The sequence below is a fragment of the Crotalus tigris genome, unplaced genomic scaffold (assembly GCF_016545835.1).
Source record: "Crotalus tigris isolate CLP2741 ecotype Arizona unplaced genomic scaffold, ASM1654583v1 scf7180000024293.1627790, whole genome shotgun sequence".
Classification (NCBI taxonomy): Eukaryota; Metazoa; Chordata; class Lepidosauria; order Squamata; family Viperidae; genus Crotalus; species Crotalus tigris.
The window spans coordinates 386,652-406,310 of record NW_024100466.1 but is presented as its reverse complement, the minus strand read 5'-3'; the positions used below and the strand labels follow the sequence as shown (position 1 = coordinate 406,310).

Sequence of the window (19,659 nt, the reverse complement as noted above, 5' to 3'; positions counted from 1 at the left end):
CCCCTTCCTGGTACAAATCCAGTTCTCAGCCCTGCATTTACACATCCATTTAAGGCCCCTGCTGCCGCCCCCCCCACACACTTCCCTTTAATCGTGGGGCAGGCACCTTCAGCCTCCTCTCTGTCTGCAGGGCTGGCTGGCCCTCCAAGAGTCCCTGGGAGGCTCCTTCGGGTGGCACAACCCATTTCCTGCCAGCTGTGATGAGAAAAATCTGCAACAGAAGAAGAAGGAAGAGCAGATGCCTTAAAAGACCCGGCCAGATGCTGAGAAACTCCCTGTTGCCTTTTTAAGGGAAATGAATGTGTCTCCGAGCCCAGCAGAGGCTCCTGGGGGGGAGGGGGGTGCAAGGAAAGAGGGAGGCTAGCCAGGCACAGAGCATGCCAGTAGGACGTTTGCAGGATCAGGAGCAGCTCGTTCCCAGAGCTTCCCGTCTGCCTCCAAACTCAAGGACAGAAATTTGGCATTATATTTTTTGACAGGCAGCAAAATTCACCGCCAGATCCCCGACTTCCACCTCAAAAGACAGACTTGCAGGAAAAAAAAAATGTGGCACCTTAAAAATAGGCAATTTTATTAAAATCCAGTTTCACTTCCCTTTGCAAATGCTGCGCTTTGTCCCCCATCCCCCTAAATGTGTTCATTTAATCTACACAAGATTACGGGCAAAATATGAAAGTTCAGCATGATCCAGCCAGAAAGCTGAACTGGGGAAGAGGGCGGTGGGAACCATGGACATCTTCGGATGCATCCATCAGCCAAGGCTGCCCCAGGAAGGTGGCACAATGGACACCTGATGAACTGCACCCAGGAATGGAGACAGAAAGTTTCCATATAAGAGGCTGAGTCTAAGAAGGGAGGGGGCAGTGGGAGTAGGGAAATAAATCCCCAGGGGGTCCTGCTTTCCATTCAAATCTGGGGAAATCTTACAAGCAGCAGTGGCAGGTGGGAGAGAGTCCTCTTAAGACTCTGCTGCAAAGGCAGGCAGCCCTAAAGCTGCTGGTGAGTCTTCTGCTTCTGAGGGGGGACGAACACGGCTTCTAACAAAAAGCACGCACATATCAGAAATTGGAATCTCTCTGCTTAGAAGCAACAGGCCTAACTGTTCCAGATATCCCAAGAAAACTACCAGAAGTGGCTGTAGTGCTGGCTTCGTGCTCAAGCAAGTAAAAACCTGGGCTAAACATACCCTTTGGTCAACAGCAAAGCTCTGTCTAGGACACCAAAACCAGCTCTTAGCCCTGTAAACAATTGTACCAGAAATTTGTCAACAGAAGCAAATCTGCAAAACACAGTAATTGCAAAAGTTAAGCCCATCAAACCACAATTGGCTTGTTGCACAATGCTCTTCATACTGCAAATGGGCGCTTCTCTGGAGACAAAAGTTGCTGCATCCAACATTGTTGCTGGAAGGGATGCCCCCCAGTTCCAGACTTTCCCAGACTCGGCCAGAAAGGAGGAAGAGGATGTTCCTGTCTGTGGGTCTCCTACCTGCACACCTGTGTTGGGCTCACAAGAGACAGAGGTGGCAGGAAGAACAAGGGAAAAGATGGAACACAGACCTCTTCCCAGCTATCAGTGCAGTTGAAGAACCGCACAACCCACCTCACCACCAACTGTCCTGGTCCATTGGTGCCCTGTTGAAAGAGGAGCAGTGAAGAGGAGGGGATTTTGCTGAAGCCCTGCACAGCACAGCTCCCAATGAGTGGTCTGTGGCAATAAATTTAATGGATAACCCTCAAGGCATGCTGAATATCCTCTGCAACAGTCTTGCTCACCAAGTGGCAGCTTCAGAGCTTTAGGTCAGTTTCTGCTTACGCCAGGAAGGCCTTTTGAGTTCAGCCAGAGGACCCCTTCCCCTTCCAGATTCGGAGCCTTTGTTCAAACAGCCCCAATTTGTGAATAAGGCAGCACTGATCTGGGCATCCAGTCCAGCTCCTGCCTTGGGTTCATATCCCTTGGCCATTGCAGTGGAATGCAGCCCTGAACATAGAACAGGCCTGGCCTGGGGGGGGGGGGACCAACTCTCAGGCCAGGGACGCTGCCTTGAGAGTCGGGGGCAAAGCTGTCTTTGGTTAGGCGGCAGCAGCTGGCCAGCCGTGCTTGGGAATTTGCACTATCCAATTGACTATCATGGACTGAGGCCACCAGCTAAGGTTTTCTGCCATTTAACTCAGTGGTCCCAAACCTTTCTGGTTTTGTGAACCAGCGGGGGGGGGAGGGGGAGGGAAAATGGTTCTGCGCGAGTGGCAGGGGCGCACACTTACACACACAGCTCCATGCAGCAGGCGTTTGAACGTACACGGGTACCCGCTGCTCGGGCACATGGGGCTGCGCCTGTGTGCTGGTCTGACACTTGCACAGCCCAGTTCCAAACTGGCGACAGCCCAGTATCGGGCCATGGCCCAGGGGTTGGGGACCAATTTAACCTTCACATTTTTTATTGATGATCCTGTTTGAAAAATCCTACTTTGCCTAATTATTAATCATTAATTAGCATGATGCAAGATTTCCAGAGCATATTCAGATACTCATTGCAAACCACATAGCAAAGGGTCTGCCAAGTATCCCTTGGAGAGAACAGGTAACACTCTATTTTCCAGCACTTTTCTGCAGTTGCATATTGCAGAGTAAGATCAGTAGCAATTGACAGCTGTCTTCTGAGAAATCTGAACTACTAATGTCTGCTGCCCTTCACCTGCCAGATCCCAAGACAACTTTGGAAGCTTTTGGCTTTCCCAGAGGACAGATCACAGACTGCACAATTCAGTGAAATAATCCCTCCTAAATCAGCTCTGACAGCCACTTTTGTTCCTCACACACCCAGACTTTGGAACCCAGGCACCACCCATGCTGAAACCTGCTGTAGCCTGGGGAAGGACATGCAGCAAAGAAGCCTGGTGCCCTATTTTCAAGGAGCAAACTTAGCCTATTCTCAGTAAGAAGTGACACATCTAGTTCTTCAGCCAGTCCTCCTCACAACTTGAAACAGGTAGCAGAAACACACTACCAAGGGTAAATGAATGAATTTGTGCAGAAATGATAGGCATTTTCATGTCTCTCTCCACAGAAATATAACTAATTATGACTGAATGAAGTCACTGGAGAAAATCAGGAATTAGAAAGGGTCTCATTTCGCATCAGCTGCTATTGAGAAACAATTATGGAGGTCACGTGCATATTTTGGGCACTCTTTTTCACTTTGGGGCAGGAGAGGATCACAGCAGCAGCACGAGAGGAATTTATTGAGCTTGAATACACGTTTTGCATCTTCTACTAGGCTGTTTTTCTGCACATGGACTACATGGGGTAGTTTAGTCTTTCACAGGGTTTAAAGCATAGCCGTAGAAAGATTAAGCTTAGACTGACATGTTTTTATAAAATGCAGATTCCTAAAAAGGGAGAATCGGTAACAAAAAAAACCTCCTAGCTAGTTATTTCAAGAAACTCCTTTGATTCTCTCTTCGTAAACACATGAATTATTCCCTTGGAACAAGGTGCCATTATCTAGGGCAAGGGACCCTAACCCCAAGGCTGCAGCAAGTGAGCACACACAGCTCTATTTGTGTTCACACAAATGGAGCTTCACACACGCACAGGAGTGCCCACCACTCATTCAAATGGAACTGCATGCATAAGTGTGTATGTCTGCTACTCGCACAGAACCATTTCCTCTCCTCCCCCCCCTCTAGTCCGTAAAATTAGAAAGGTTGAGGACCCCGAATCTAGGAAAGAGGAATCTAAGACCTATAGGCACTAGCCTGATTTTCTTTGTGGGTACTTTCTTCTATCCGACACAAAAATTGCTTTATTACCGCTCACTAAAGTCAAAATTTTGGCACAGCAGTTGAGTGTGAGAATTCCAAATCACTGATGGGGCCGATGTTTTCCAAGAACACGCAAGAGTTGAGAAAGATCTTAATAGATAGAAGGATGGATGTTCTCCGAGTCAAGCCAAACACTTCCAAGAATTGTTCCTGTTTGTTTGTGCCTGTGTGTGTGTTCTGGAGCCTGGTTTGTTGAAAAACCTTTGTCAGCAGCCAAGACTAGCTGTATCAAGGTTAGGGTTAATTTTAGTTTATAATTTTGCTTTACTGATTCTCAGCAATGCCCCAAATTATTATTTGCATGTGATCAAAGAGAAGGCAAAATTCCTTTGTTGTTACAGGTAAGATTCTGGATATCACTGCACAGAAAGTGAGAGAAGCAACCATAAATTAGCTTTAAGAAGGACAGAAATAGCTGATGAGAGATATAAAGGCAGCCTTATCGAAGGTCCAGCACTGCCACTTCTTGTTCCATGATGGTCACATGGTTGCAAGTCTGAAAGAGAGAAAAGAAACCCATGACAGTCTGGAACAATATAGGCACTGAAGGGCCAGGTCCTTACCTGGAAGGAACCGATGGCTCCTTCCTTGGAGACAGGGCCGTCCTGCCTTTTCCTAAACAGGCGGCGGTTCCCCTTCCCCCTAGAAGCTGCCCAGGACCCAACTTTCTGGACACTTTTTGTCCAATTTTCAACATTTCCTTTTTAGGAAAAGTTGCCGAGAAGATGGTGGTGCACAGCTCCAGAGAATCCTGGAAGGAGCAGGTTATCTGGAGGCTCTGGGTCTGAATTCAGGCCAGGGGACAAGAAAAGCAGGGGCCGTGTTCTTCGGGCGGGAACGGAATGGGGTTCTTAACCTCTTGGCAGCTGCTGATGCCATCAACCATGGCATCTTTCTGATTGGCTCCAGAGGCTGGAAGTGAGGAGCACTGTGTTGTGCTGGTTCTCTTCTCTCCTCTGCAACCAGTTCCAGTCAGTATTGATGGGGAAGAGGCCTTGCCCTCGAGCCCCCATTTTGTGGTTTCCGTACTCCCTCTACTCGTGTTTAACATCTATATAAAGCCTCTGGGCAAGGTCACCCAACAGCACCAGAGGAGGTACACAGATGTTGCTCAGCTCTGAATTTCCATTGTAGAACCTCCAAGTGATGCTACCGAGGTCCCGTTTTGGTGTTTGGAGTTAAATCTATAGCAGTGACACACTTTTAGGAAGCTTTGGCAGTAGAAAATTTAGAGAGGAGGTGGGAAGAGATGGAGAAAAGTTGTTTCCTGACCTGAAGAGGCAGAGAGAGTTTCACCATTAAAATCCCACTGCTTTATTTATTTTGAAACGCATCCGGTTGTCCAACTCCATGACAACACTGAAGGGATCAAATCCTACAAGGAAGGAAAAAACCTCCCACCCAAAGGCCAGAAGGGCGACCCTGAAGGCCGGACTCGCCCCGCATGCCAGGCCAAGGCCTGGGGAAAGGCCTCCCCTGGACTTTCAGAGGGAGTTCTGGGAAGCAGCTGCAACCAGAAGACCTTTGCTTCTCTCGGGTACTTACAATAAAGAGAGGAGGATCTTTGCAGTGGGGATGGAATCCTTTTTGTCTGCAGGAAGAGATCTCCTCCATTCCATGGTCTGTCAGTTTAAAGAATCCAGTCCTAGACAGTAATTGTGGACAAAATCAGCTGGCTCCAAATGGTGTGAATGGCCTCAGAGCCAAGAATAGTATTAAGTTCAGAAGAACAGAGGGAGAGCTGTACCTTGAAGAAACTTGTCCAAAACTGAACAGTTCCTTCCTACCTACAAAACCAGAACCCTGCTTATCTACAATATGGATCATTCTTTGTATTTTGCCCTTCTCGGTTTTGGCTAAGTTTCCCTCAACAGGTAAACTGGAACAGAACTAGAATTTCCACAGGATTTGAACAAAGTAGCCTCATTAATGAGCTGCTTAAATTCACCCGAGGTGCCTCTGAATCACAATCTTCCCCAATTTCATTAGTTATTCAGGGAGGCACAGAGTGCATCTGAAATGTGGTACTTGTCCCTTAAAGCAATAAGAACAGAACAGAACAGAATAGCTTTATTGCTCGTGTGATTAGGAATTTGTTTCTGGTACAGTAGCTCTCAGTATATATGCAAAGCAACAGAATCATCACCATCATCAATCATCCCAATAAGAGAGGGGGAATAAAGAAGATAATAAGGATAAGTGATAATACTACATATTATATGGGTAAATACACACAGATATTAGACAGCACTGTAAGAATTAGGTGTTCAGCAGATTGATGGCCCGAGGGAAAAACTGTCCCCGTGTCTAGTTGTTTTGGCATGCAGTGCCCAATAGCGCTGTATCAAGGGGAGGAATTTATGTCCAGGATGTGAAGGGTGTGTAGTCCCAAATGCAACCCTGTGATCTTACTCAATCTCACAACCAGATTGGGATAGACACAGTCCAATAACTTACTCTTGATACTTAGGTGAACAAACGATAGCAATAGACTCTGGCAACATCATCTGATAGGAGCAATGGGTGTGCAAATCCACGCTGGAAAGGAAAGCTGTTTGAGTAGGATGAGTCTGAAGCAAGAAAAAAGAGGGTAAATGTTAAAATGAAACAAGAATGGGGGGGGGGGATTTGGGATATGTTTCAGTTTCACTCTGCTTATCATTTTTCCATTCTGTCTTTTAAAAGGCCAAACAAAAATTTTCTTCTGTATTTTCTGGAGATAAACATTTTTAAGCAGTATTCTTTAATATATTGCCGGTTTTTATTCTCAAAAATATAGTTTTTGTGTACAATTTTGAGACACTTGCACGTTCTTATTTACAGACACATTTTGTATATAATGAGAAAAAAATCCAAAATGTGGAAAATATGAACTTCTAAAAATACGAACAAGGAAATATGAACAGTTTTGTAAACTGTTATCAAAGTTCCCATAAGTGGACTACTCAGTGGGCAGAAGGGGCAAGATTCCCAGGAGGTCCCCGCCCCCGCTAAGGGCATGCAAAGGGCATCTACTGGAAGACCCAGAGGCAATCCACCTGGGGGTCCTCCTTTGAAGGAACAGCTTCTGGGAGAGAAGCCGCTGGCTGGACCAGCAGAGAAGCCCAGAGGGACTGTCCAGGGAGAGACTTTGCGCGCGCATGCGCGCGCGCACACACACACACACACACACACCTTCCTCTGCCCTGCAGCCATTCTCTCTCTCGGGGAGAGAACGGCTATAGGAGACCCACCCCAGGGCAGGTTTTGGACCCTGGAAGGGCCTGGGCAAAGGACGCTTACATGGATCCATCCCAAGGTGATCAGGCTGTTCTGATCCTGGATTAGGAAGAGCTCCTCCTCACTCTCAGTGTTGCAATAGTCAGGGCCTCCATGCTGCTTGGGAACAATGACGTGGGTTATTGTGAATTCATTCCTCATCTGATGGGGGAGAGAAAGAAGGCCAAATGTCAGGAAAAAATAATTTTTTCAGGTAAATGGTTGGTAGGCAGGCCTGGGAATATGGCATCCTCTAAAACAGTGCTCCCCAACCTTTCCAGCTATGCGGACCAGCAAGGGAGGGGGAGAGCCATTTTTTACCCTTATGACTAATGCAGCATCCTCCTGGTCACGTGACCAAAATTCAGATGCTTGGCAAAACTGACTCACATTTATGATGGTCGCAGCGTCCCGGGAGGGTCATGTGATCCCCTTTTGCAATTTTCTGACAAGCAAAATCAATGGGGAAGCCAGATTCACCTAAAACTGTGTCACTAACCTAACAACTTCAGTGCTTCACTTAACAACTGAGGCAAGAAAGATCACAAAATAGGGCAAAATTCATTTAACAAATTGCTCACTTAGCAATAGAAATATTGGGCTCAACTGTAGTTGCAAGTCGAGACTATCTGTATTTAGTTGTGAGGTCAAACAAAAAGAGACACCAGTGGGTGAAGGTTGTGAAACCGCTATAGAAGCCTGTGGGTTTGGTCACATAAAGGAAATGGATGAGGACCGAATCCCAAAACAAACGTAAGCTGCAGCCAAGAGTGAGCATGTTAAGAGGAAGGGGAAAGCCAAGAGCACCCTGGCTGCAGAGAGAGCATGAGAGCCGCAAGAGTAAAAGAGACGGGACCTCTCAAATACAAAAGTCAACGGGTGAATTAGTATCGGGATGCAATGGAAGCAACAATGTTTTGCAAACATAGAAAGTTACACGGAAATAGACAGCAGTGAGTTGTGCTGGTGTAAATTCCTTTCCTCTCATCTTCTTTAATTTCTTTTCCTATTGCTTCTTGCTCTTTTTCTGCACTTTGCCTAATGCTGTTTGCTCCAAAAGAGAAAATAGCACATATGTTGTTAGTGGGGCTCATTGGGGAATTCTGGGAGTTGAAGTCTACCCATCTTAAAACATGCTGAGGTTGAGAAATACTGAAATACTGGATGTCGTCTTGTAGCACACTCACACAAAAAAGAGAAAAATGTTTAAAAGAAGCCCAATTTCTATCTAATTTTTATTGCTTTTATGTCTGCGAAAAAATATGTTGTTGTCCTTATCTCAGGCACAAAGAAAACAGGAACATCGAGTAACAGGGCTGGAGGGGACTTTGGTGGTCTAATCCCCTCCTCAATCAGGAAACCCTGCACCATTCTGGACAAATGGCCCTTTTTAGAAACCTCCAGTGATGAAGCACCCACAACTTCTGGAGGCCAGCCGTTCCCGCTGATTAATTGTTCCAACGGTTAGGAAATTTCTCCTCAATTCTCAGTTGAATCTCTCTTTATCATCTTTGTTGCTTTTCTCTGCATTCTTTCTAGAGTCCCAGCCTCTTTTTTGTATCTTGGTGACCAGAACTGGACATCTGCTTTCCCTGAATTTATAGGGCAAATTCCTTACCATTTGCAATTCACTCAGTTAGGAACTCCTGCCATAACTTGATCACGAGTCATACTTAAGTCATACTTAAATCACAAAAGTCTATTATGACAGGCAACAGTTTCTAAAAGTAACAGGACCCTATAGTTCTTCCAACTACTCGGGCCTCCTTCTATCTCATATACTTGCATACTTCCTTCAAAGAGGAATGGCGAGACCTGTATCAAATGATCAAGTTACCATTTCAGGAGACTTCACAGAGCCTTGAGGATTTATGCCATCATCTTACCAGCTTCCCACAGAGGATCCCACATGTCTCCACACCTCTGGCTGTATTTGCATCTGCCAACTGCAGAAATTTATGACAGAGCTCCCTGGGGACAATGATGTGGCGAAGACCATCTATAACTGCATCTGTAAAGAAAGAACAAAGTCACAGGGTGTAATAGGCTGAATTCCAGCATAGCCATTTCCCCAACTTGCTAATTTGCTAGGCAGAGACAGTTTTATTCATCACAAGCTCTGCCTACAACCCACAAGGCACAGTCTAGCAGTCTCACTTGATATTTGTAAAACAGGGCACAGAAAAATGTGGACTTGAGATTTATGCTTTCAGAGGGCCAAGCGTTATTTTAACCAGAGCAAACTCCTGCCAAAAGTGGTGAGAATAATCAGCTAACCTATTGCAGTGCTGGAAATCTTTTTCCAAAGTGGTTTTGTGCTATTCCAGCTTTTGTGTTTTTTTTTTAAAGCTTTCAATAAAAATAAATATTGCTAATCTATTACAAAAACAGATCACTGCAGCAGCACCATCTACAACCTAGAAACTTTTAGGGGGAAATCTGAAAACCTTTTGGTGGCACAAACGAGGACAAGGACCTTTAATGCCAGGACCCTCCACTGGGTCAGAGGTCAGGGTTTTCCAGTTAACAGCTGAAGACCGTCATCTTGCCAGGCTTTGAGGGAAAACTCTCTCCAAGGCCAAGTGGCACAACTCTTACCCAACTTGATTTCTCAGAAGATGGAGCATGCTGGGAAACAGGATGGGCCTTCATCTGGAGAATCAAAGAGGTCTCCTCTGACCCCAGTGGTTGTTTCCAGGCCACCTTGCTTAGAAAGCAGATGGCAAGAATCAACTCTAGGATAGTGGCCCAAGGCTACTTAGCTATAAAGCTGGTTGGAGACTGTCATGGGATGCAAAGAGAAGCATGTAGAAGATTCGACTTTGGTAGGATTTAAGTTTTGGAAAACAACAGATTTCAGACGGCAAAAGAAATGCCAAGCAATCCAGATATTCTGCTAAGAACCTTCCAGTTCATTAGAATTAGAATGTGAAATAGATCAAATGTTGGCCTCTTAAGCATTCCCTCATCTGCAACAAAGGGATTGGATTGTGCAGGGAGAGGGGATTATTTTGAGCCTTGGGAGCCAATTCCGACAAGACTATCACTGCATTCTCTAGAAGGTGTACCAAATTCATCCCAAAACATACTGTTTTCTGAGTTCCCCGAAGTGCCAGGTTTTAGAGACCTGTCCACTATGGGCGGCTTTGGTAGTCCACTTCCTCCAGCGGGGCTCAAAGGTTGACCAGCAGACATAAGGGTTTGGGGATCGGTGGGGGGCTTGAGCACACCAGGTATTAAGGGATCCTCCAAGGGGCCGGGAGTTGCTGTCCCAAATTGCTGCACCACCCTCAGGCGCTCTTTCTCAAGCTCCTGGCGCCTGATCATGTCTTCAAAGGCATGGAACTGCTCCTGTTCGGCCTGCTGTTGCTTCATGCGAGCCACTCTCTGCCTCTCCTCCTCCAGCTGTTGCTGTAGGGCCAAGGTGCGGGCAAATTCCTCCTCTTGCTTCTTCTGGAATGGTAAGAGAAGAGTCACCAGATCATATGAGAAATGACAGCAGGAGCAACACTCTTTGGGCATCTCTTTCCCTAGCAGCAAAATCTGGGTTAAGAACTGAGCAAGATTTGAGGAGCAGGGATGATCTTTGGGAGAATTTGATCCAATAGTTAGAACAGGTGAACAGAACGGAATAGAATAACAAGAGCTGGAAGGGACCTTGGAGGTCTTCTAGCACAAACCCCTGCACAAGCAGGAAACCCTATACCATTTCAGACAAGTGGCCGTCCAATCTCTTCTTAAAAACTTCCAGTGTTGGAGCATTCACAACTTCTGAGGCAGGTTGTTCCACTGGTTAACTGTTCTAGCTGTCTTCAAATTTCTTAGTTCTAGGTTGCTTCTCCCCTTGGTTAGTTTCCACCCATTGCTTCTTGTCCTGCCTTCAGGGGCTTTGGAGAATAGCTCGACTCCCTCTTCTTTCTGGCAACCCCTGAGATATTGGAACACTGCTATCATGTCACCCCTAGCTAGTCCTTCTTTTCCTTAAACTAGACATAGCCAATTCCAGCAACCATTTTTTATATGTTTTAGCCTCCAGTCCCCTGATCATCTTGGTTGCTCTTCTCTTAACTCATTAGGTGACTGGCTCATAAAGCAGCTTTCTATATATTGTTTGCATTTTTTTTTAACTCTGCCTTTCCATTATGTTACAAGGAAAATAGTTAGAAACGCTAATGTACAAAAGGAGCCTGGGCTGGAAGAGAAGCTAAAAGTAATTTAAAAAGAAGAAAGGGGGAGAGGGAGGAGAAGTAGAACTGGTGCTGGGACTAAATGGAAAGTAATATGGGTTTATCAAGACACAATTATGCCAAGCTAACCTGATCTCCTTTTTCTGATAAAGCGACTGGTTTAAGTGATCATGGAAATGCAGTGGACATAGTTTGTCATGACTTCAGCAATGTATTCAACAATTTCCCCCATGAAATCCTAGTAGAAAAGGTGACAAAACATGGGATGGACTGTGGTATGTCACTATCTGATGGCTACAATGCTGCTTGAACAAGCACACCGGATGAATGTCTGTCGGTGGCTTCTCAATCAGCTGGAGGGGAGACTGGGTGGCATCTGGGGGGACCCTCTTCTAAGCCTTCTGTTGTTCAACCCTAAGTGACTTGGGGGATGGACTAGAGAATAAGATGATCAAATATGCTAAAATCACAAAGAGTGGGGAACATCTTTAGAGGGCAGTATCACATAGTTCAGGAAAAATTGGCAAGCTGGAACAATATTCATAAACCATCAAAATTAGTTCCAGCAGAGACAGATGTGAAGCTCTACATTTTGAATAGGAAAAATGGAAGGCAACTAAAGGACTAGGGAAAATCCACAGGGCAACCGTGCATGTGAAAAGAATCACTAACTAAACATGAGCCCAGAGTGTGGAGCAGCTGCAAAAAAAAAGCAAATAGAATTCTAGTTGCAGCAACAGAAGCAGCAGGCTGCCAAGATCAAGGAAGGCATGGTTTTCTCTTTTCTGCACTGGTCATTTCAAACTTCGAGCACAGTACACACACACACACACACACCCCGACTGAACGCTGCAATTTAGGAATGGCGGTGACAAACTGAAGTGTGCCATCATAAAAAGACACTTGGAGGGAAATCTTACAAGGAAGGAGGCGAGGTATGTTTAACCAGAAAATAAATTTGCAACCGTACATGATAATGGCCTTCTAAAAGGCTGTGATGAAAGATGGGGCAGAAGTATTTTTATATTAATATAAACATGTTTATATTTCGGCGGGGCTGCAAGAATTTCCTAATATTAAGTTCACCAGTGGAACAGCCTGTCTTATGAGCTGATGGAGCCTCCTTCGCTGGAAGTAGTTAAACAGAGACTGAAGGAAGGGCTGTCACAATAGTGGATTCCTAAAACAGACAGAGGGTTGGATCCGATGATCCATGTAGTTTTCCTGGCAACTTCTTTGAAAACATTTCTTTGTTTCTTATTCAAATACAAATGAGGGCCCAACACTGCTTAGATTCAGAACCTAGACATCAACCAGCTGCCGTCATTTATACCCAACAATATTCATATTAGATATATGCCATTTTAGTTACATTTAAGTTAAATCTTTTTAGTTTTTGTTAAGGCCCTACCCACTTTTTATCTTGATGCAGCTTATTTTGTCCCTTGACTGTGCATTCTCCCAGTATCTCCAAAGATACCGACTGGGCTTCTGCAGCGCTTCAACAGACATAATTCCCAGAAATTAAGGAGAATCAATCCAGGTCAGCAGAGCTACATTGCTAGCATGACAGCCAGCTGGTTTACTTTCGCACAGCCAGATTAGGGCCCAAGCATTCCAACAGCCAAGGCAACAGAGAACTCCAGAACATTCTGTTACTCACCTTCTGTATATTGTACTCTGCATATTCTTTGTTGTATTTTGCTAAAAGCTCTTTTTTCAACTCCTCTGCTTTAGGGAATGCAACCTCTTTTAGTTTCTGAGTTAAGGAAAAAAATAGCACAAAATTAGACATTTGGAACTAGAACTAAAGCTGTCCAGGATGTGAGGGGTCTGTAGATATTTTTTCAGCCTTCTTTCTGGCTGTTGCCGTATACAGGTCCTCAATGGAAGGCAGGCTGGCTGCCGTTATTTATTCTGCAGTCCTAATTATCCATTGAAGTCTGTACCTGTCCTGTTTGGTTGCTGTGCCAAACCAGACAGTTATAGAAGTATAAATGACAGATGTGATATTTCCTCTGTAGAACTGTATCAGCAGATCTTTGGGCAGTCTGAACTGTCTGAGTTGATGTAGAAAGAACACTCTTTGTTGTGCCTTTTTAATGATGGTTCTAATATTAGGTGTCCATTTTAAATCCTGGGAGATCATAGAACCTAGAAACTTGAAGATCTCTACTGTTGATTCTTTGTTACCTAACGTAGTAAGCAGCGGTAGAATAAGAGGGCTCCTCCTAAAATCCAATTTCATCTCTACAGTTTTAAGTGTGTTCAGCTCCACATTGTTCTGGCTGCACCATAGGGCCAGTTGTTCAACCTTCCATCTATATTCCAACCTAAACCAGTGACTGTTGTATTATCTGAAAACTTCAATGCTTTAACAGAGGGACCCTTAGAGATGCAGTCATTGTATCTAGCGAGAAGAGTAATGGAGAGAGCACATAGTCCTGGGGGGGGGGCGCCTGTTCTAATTGTTCAGGTATTCTATGTGATTTCCCCTAGCATCACCTACTGCAGTGTTTCCCAAACTTGACAATTTTAAGGCATAAGGACTTCAACTCCCAGAATTCCACAGCCAGCAACGCCCTCCACCCGCGCCCCACAGCATCATCTGCGTGCAACGGGACATGAGGGTGGAGTTTGTCCCTGCTGCACAGCAGCCATGTCCTTGGCTGCGCTGCTCCACACGGGCTGTGCCTGGGGGCAACTCTTCTCCAGGGGGGCTGCTGTTGAGGAGGGAGCTGTGGGGGGAGGCGGGGTTGGGGCAAGGGTGCCCATGCCCATAGAGAGGGCTCTGAATGCCACCTCTGGCACGCGTGCCATAGGTTCACCACCACTGTCCTAGGCTCTTCTGCAAGTAAATACTAATTCAGAATTAAAGGCATGAACAACAATGAGCCATGGACTGCCTTGGCTTGGTTAGAAGAACAGAGGCATCACATCCAGAAAGAAACAAACAGCACTTCCCACCTTCCACTGGCAAAGTTGAAAAAGTAAATGTGAGATTGAACAGAGATATTCAGTTTCACAGGAGGAGCATCAAGTTTGTACATCAAACTTGTAAAACTCTCATGCAGGATTCTCTCCAAAGAGGACTTCTGAACATGCTAACTGGGCAGCCAACTTACTTTTTCCTATTGCCAATGTACAGGCAATTTTTAGGAGACACTCTTACAAGAAAAATATTTTTATCACTTACTTTCACTGTCTCTCTCTTCTCTGGAATGATTGCAGTTTTATATTCACGATGCTTGGGGAGTTTCTCTAAGAAAAGCCTGAAAGAACAGAGCACAAAGGGACGTTAAGATAGCATAAATTAGGCTTAGTGTACTCATTATATTTATCCTGGATGCCTAAGAATATGTCTAAACATTTTAATCAGAATACTTATGCCAAAAATAAGGTGAGGCTCTCCAAATGTTTTGATTTATTTACTTATGTATTATACCCTATTTTTAAATTCAAATATTATATAATAATAATAACAACTTTACTGTTGAACGTACACCAATTGGCATACATCAAAATGAAATTTCGTTGCACACAGCTCTCAAAGGGCCACCACCTCCGATATACACTCCTTGTTCGTGGCCAGCTCAAGTTTCAGATCATCCATTTTAGTCTCTAGGGAGCGAACGATGGGAAACAGGACAGATGGAAACGGAGCTCCATGTGGATTATACTATCCTCTTAAATGATTCTACTACTCACTATTCCACCCTTTACTCCTTATCCCTGGCAAGCTGGCAAGAAGAACAGTACTGTGTTTTCCCGAAAATAAAACCTACTCCGAAAAATAGTCCTTAGCTTGACTTTTGGGAGTGGGCCTAATATAAGCCCTACCCCAAAAATAAGCCCTAGTTTGAGGCACCAAAAAATCAAGCTAGGGCATGGATGGTGTGGTGGTGGAGCTTACCATTGCACCCAGACCTCCCGTGGATCGATATTTGCCTCACTGCAAGGATCAGCTTCATTCTGCAGCTGAGAATTGAACTCAGCCTGCATTTCATAGTCAGAGGCCTTTCTGGAAGGCCTTTGCAGCCAAGAACCGAGCTGTGGATTGACTGTGAACTGCAGGCCAGAGCTCCATTCTCAGATGCAGAATGAAGCTGATCCTTTGGCCGAAGAAGGGGGCCAGCTGGGTGGGCTGTCGATGCCACCGTTGTGAAGTGAATGGAAAATAATACCTGGTGCCTCTTTTGGAGGCAAATAAAATAAAATAAAATAAGACCAGGTCTTATTTTTGGGGAAACATGATCAAGTCCACAGAGCCAGAAGCTATACATCCCAGGGTTAGATTCTTAAAAGTATATTTTTAGAGACAAGATTACTATCCACATAACCACACAAATTCTCTTTCCAGATGAGGTTCCAGGAAACCTCTTCTACACTGCAGTAACACAGTGTAGTTTTCTTCAAAGGTGATCAGTTGTATCTGTCACAGAATCATACATTCTCCCTGAGAAATTACATCTCTATTGCCAATAGGATTCTGAAGATCCAGTCCTGTAGCCCAAGAGAAATTTAATTTTATGTAATTCCCCCTCCCCCAAATCAAATTGTTTTCAAGCCAGAACTATTGTATGATAAGTAGCAAAACACATCTTTCCTTTCAGGAAATTGTATTATAATATCTATAACCTACTTTGCTCCTACACATACAACATTCTGACAGAACAAACTCTTTGGAGAAATTGTAATTTTGGCTCCTATATGTTTTACTTAGATGGTGCAAAAGGCAAGGCAAAAACAGATGAACTCATTTGGGCTAAAGATAAATAAAAAGTTTACAAATTCCAGGATGGCTAGCTAGTTTGCAACACAAAGATATTCTATTGATTTGTCAGAATAAAGGCTTATAATTGAGCAAAGCTTATTTCTTACGTAATGTATTTGTTGTACAATATAAAGGCACGTTCGATGTTGCCTTCTTCAGAATAAATAGTTGCCATTCGGATTATTTCAACACCTGAACGGTAGTATCGCCGTGGTGGAACATCTTCATTCACCTCCACAGTACTCCCCATATGAATGAGACCTCTGACCCGGTCTTCTGGGGGCAGGCTGACATCTGCATGGTCAGGCATATAGGTTAATCTGAAAGAAGAATTGATATGATCTGAATATTTGTATCAATATGATCTGAATATTTGTTAGTTATTTAGTCCATATATTCCAGATTTCTTAGATATATCAGTATAACCTTGAGATAACAACAATAATAAAGTTGGAAGGGACCTTGAAGGTCTTCTAGTCCAACCCCCTGCTCAAGCAGGAGAACCTATACCATTTCAGACAAATGGCTGTCCAATCTCTTCTTAAAAACTTCCAGTGTTGGAGCATTTACAGCCTCCGGAGGCATGTTGTTCCATTGGTTAATTGTTCTCACTGTTAGGAAATTTCTCCTTAATTCTAGGTTGCTTCTCTCTTTGATTAGTTTCCATCCTTTGCTTCTTGTCCTGCCCTCTGGTGCTTTGGAAAATAGCTTGAGTCCCTCTTCTTTGTGATACTGAGATACTGGAAGGCTGCTATCATGTCACCCCTAGTCCTTCTCTGCATTAAACTAGACATACCCAATTCCAGCAAATGAATGAGGAAAACTTGTATTTGAACCCAAAGAAGCTTGAAGTTCTAGCTTTACAGTTTGTTTCAATACATGACATTAAAGAATATTTTTCCCTATCAGCCTTATCTCTGAAAGCAGATAAGGGCAACCTACATAGTCCTATTAATGCAATTTCAGTAGGAAAACTTTAGTTGAAACAGTTTCAGCACATAGATGCAAAGCACAGCCCTCATCACCTAATCAGATTAGTGAGTTGATCAGTGTATAAATTTGATCGACAAACTACAAATTGAGCAAACCATGCTTTATATTGCAGGCTGAGTGTTTTCTGGTCAGTAAGAACTCTGGAAGGAAGGAGCTGCATCCCACTTGGCAGCTCCGTAAAGGAAATCCCCTCTAAAACATATCAAGAATGGTTGCAGAAGGACTAGGAATGGCATGATAGCAGAATTCCAGTATTTGAGGGGCTGCCACCAAGAAGAGGGGGTCACAAGCACCAGAGGGAAGGACGAGAAACAATGGATGGAAACTGATCAAAGAGAGAAGCAACCTGGGATTAAGGAGAAACTTCCTAACAGTGAAGACAATCAACCAGTGGAACAGCTTTGCCTTCAGCTGGAGGCTTTTAAGAAGAGGCTGGACAGTCGCTTGTCTGAGATGGTCTAGGCCAGGGATAGGCAAACCTGGCTCTTTTATGACTTGTGGATTTCGACAGTCCACAAGTCATAACAGAGCCAAGGTTCCCTAACCCTGGTCTAGGCTCTCCTGCCCTGGCAGAGGGCTGGACTAGAAGATCTCCAAGGTCCCTTTGTTATTCTGTTCTCTTCCTCCCCGAGAAGCCCTTCGCCCACCGCCCCGGAAGCCCCTTGGGCCCGCCCTGCCTGCTGTCCTGGGGCGGCGGGAGGAAAGGCGAAAGGCGACCCTCTCCCGCCGACTGACCTGCACAGAAGCTCCCGGCCGGCAACAGGCCACCACAGAACCGCGCAAAAGTCGCTTCCGGCTTCTCTAGGCCAGCTCTCGGACACTGAGATGAGGCCGGAAGTTGAGCCGAGGAACTTCCGCTTCCTTCTGTTACGAAGGTCAACCCAGAAGTTTTTCCTGTGAGTGCCGGATGGCCGGCCGTGCTCCCTGGCTGAGGCTTCGGCCCTCGGAGGCGGCTTGTACGGCGCCCGGCTTCCTAGGTGGGGCGGGGCGTGTCTCGCAGGGCTTCCGGAAAAGCCGCAACTGGGTCGGGATGACTTTTTTTTCTTTCGAGGAGGCTTCGTGGGAAAGTAAACACGGCCGGGCGAGGCCTGCGGCTGGCGGGCGGGCTCGGAGCTTTCTCCAGATTCAGTCCCCCGCGACTTCCTCGAGAGCTGCCCGGTGAGGCCATCTGGATCTCGGCAGCTTCGCTCTCGGTGGGCATTTACAGGTACCCCGCGGTGACCACTTGCCGCCTTCCCGGAGAGCGAAATCGCAAAGCAGGGTTAGGGGGCTCCTTGCTTAAAGATCGCATCCCCAGATGATGGAGTTCCCAGCCCCGAAAGCGATCGTTAAGAACGAGGATGTAGCAAAGCGTGTTTATTTTTGGGAGCCGGGCGGTGAAATTAAGCCAACTCTGTGCTCCCTGATCAAGCACAGGCCTATGAGAAGGCTAAAAACTGAACCAAAAGGCAAAGGCAAAAAGCCCCCGTCAGTTCTAATTTGTAAAATAACCTGGAAAAGAAACGCATCTCGTTTTGCAGGAGGCGTATCGCCGTTTTGATGGGTATATACCAGCTTCTGCAGGAGCTCTGAGAAGGGCCTGATCCCATTACGTCGCTCCAGGATCAGTCTTGGAGGATGGAATTACAGTCAATGATTTAATCGAGCAAGGAGACGATGCCTAATGAAATGATGCTGCAGTTATTTTCAAACTTGGCATGCTGCGGTCCCTGGAGGGGGGGGTTGGGTACCCCTACTCTAGTACAGTATTTTGGCCGTCTGAAAGACACCAAGACTTCAGCTCCTAGAATTCCTCAACCAGCATGTCAAGTTTGAAAATCATTTCTCTGCCAAATAGAGTTGTTAATTTCAGCACCAGACTCCCAGAATGTAAACACATTTTGCTGCAGCCACTTTTTGGACTGGGAACTCTTTATCATTAGGGGATGTAATCATTAAGCAAGACACCATCTGACTGTGTTTTGCAATTTTACTGTTAGCTTCTCCATTGCTGTGAAGCCGGAACGTGACAAGGCAATAGTTGTAAATGCCCATCGATTTGTGAAGCAGCCGGAGTCCTGATCACTTAATCGCAGGGACATTGCAGCAGTTGTAAATGCAATTAGTCTTGAAGTTACTTTTTCAGTAACATTGTAACTTTGGTTTGCTAAACAGAGCATTAGTTAAGCAAGACCAGCTCATCCCATTTTTCAGCCACGAATGAGCATTACAATATGAAATAGAAATCAGAAAATTGATCTAAATTACTCATCTCTTAAATTACTGATTTCAAAACATTTGCTGCTTTTGAGTGACCACATTTGGATGCTTATATAGTAGTTGACATAATATTGTTGGATTGATAAGGGAATTTTATTTATTCTTAATATTTTTCACATTTTCTAGTCTCAAAAATGTGTTAATTTTTAAATTTCATTTTAGATAACATAATTTTTAAAATATCTGCTAATTCAGCTATTTTTAGTCATCCTAGTGAGGGCTACCAAAAATGGACTTTGTATCACCAACAATATGGACTTTGTAATATTGTACTTGCTAACTAATGGTTTTTTGAATTTTATTTTTCTCTCTTTTAAACTATTAACTGATAAACTGTTAAATAGTTTATCAGAATCTTGCAGCT

At 44.8% G+C, this 19,659-nt stretch overlaps 1 protein-coding gene across 2 annotated transcripts; it reads right to left on the bottom strand.

The window, feature by feature from the left end:
• Positions 1-1,734: 1,734 nt before the first annotated feature.
• Positions 1,735-17,916, bottom strand: LOC120299416 (STAM binding protein). 2 transcript variants are annotated; one of them, XM_039324251.1, is made up of 10 exons: positions 17,772-17,916; positions 16,151-16,363; positions 14,466-14,541; positions 12,933-13,028; positions 10,172-10,535; positions 8,969-9,093; positions 7,107-7,244; positions 6,282-6,394; positions 5,370-5,469; positions 1,735-4,320 (listed from the first exon to the last, which is right to left on the bottom strand). In XM_039324251.1, the coding sequence occupies exons 2-10, from the start codon at positions 16,351-16,353 to the stop codon at positions 4,264-4,266; spliced, it is 1,272 nt and encodes a 423-aa protein (XP_039180185.1). In that variant the 5' UTR covers positions 16,354-16,363; positions 17,772-17,916; the 3' UTR covers positions 1,735-4,263. The 2 variants fall into 2 exon arrangements, with proteins under 2 accessions (XP_039180185.1, XP_039180186.1); XM_039324252.1 differs by having other exon boundaries at positions 10,313-10,535; positions 17,772-17,892.
• Between the last annotated feature and the right edge of the window lie 1,743 nt (positions 17,917-19,659).

Excerpts from the sequence above, each read along its gene's own strand:
- LOC120299416 (XM_039324251.1), bottom strand. The coding sequence starts at position 16,353 with ATGCCTGACCATGCAGATGTCAGCCTGCCCCCAGAAGACCGGGTCAGA. Across the intron at positions 9,094-10,171 it reads TTCGGGGAACTCAGAAAACA|ATGCAGTTATAGATGGTCTT; the intron begins GTATGTTTTGGG and ends CTTTCTTTACAG. Across the intron at positions 5,470-6,281 it reads TGTTCACCTAAGTATCAAGA|GACTGGATTCTTTAAACTGA; the intron begins GTAAGTTATTGG and ends ATTACTGTCTAG.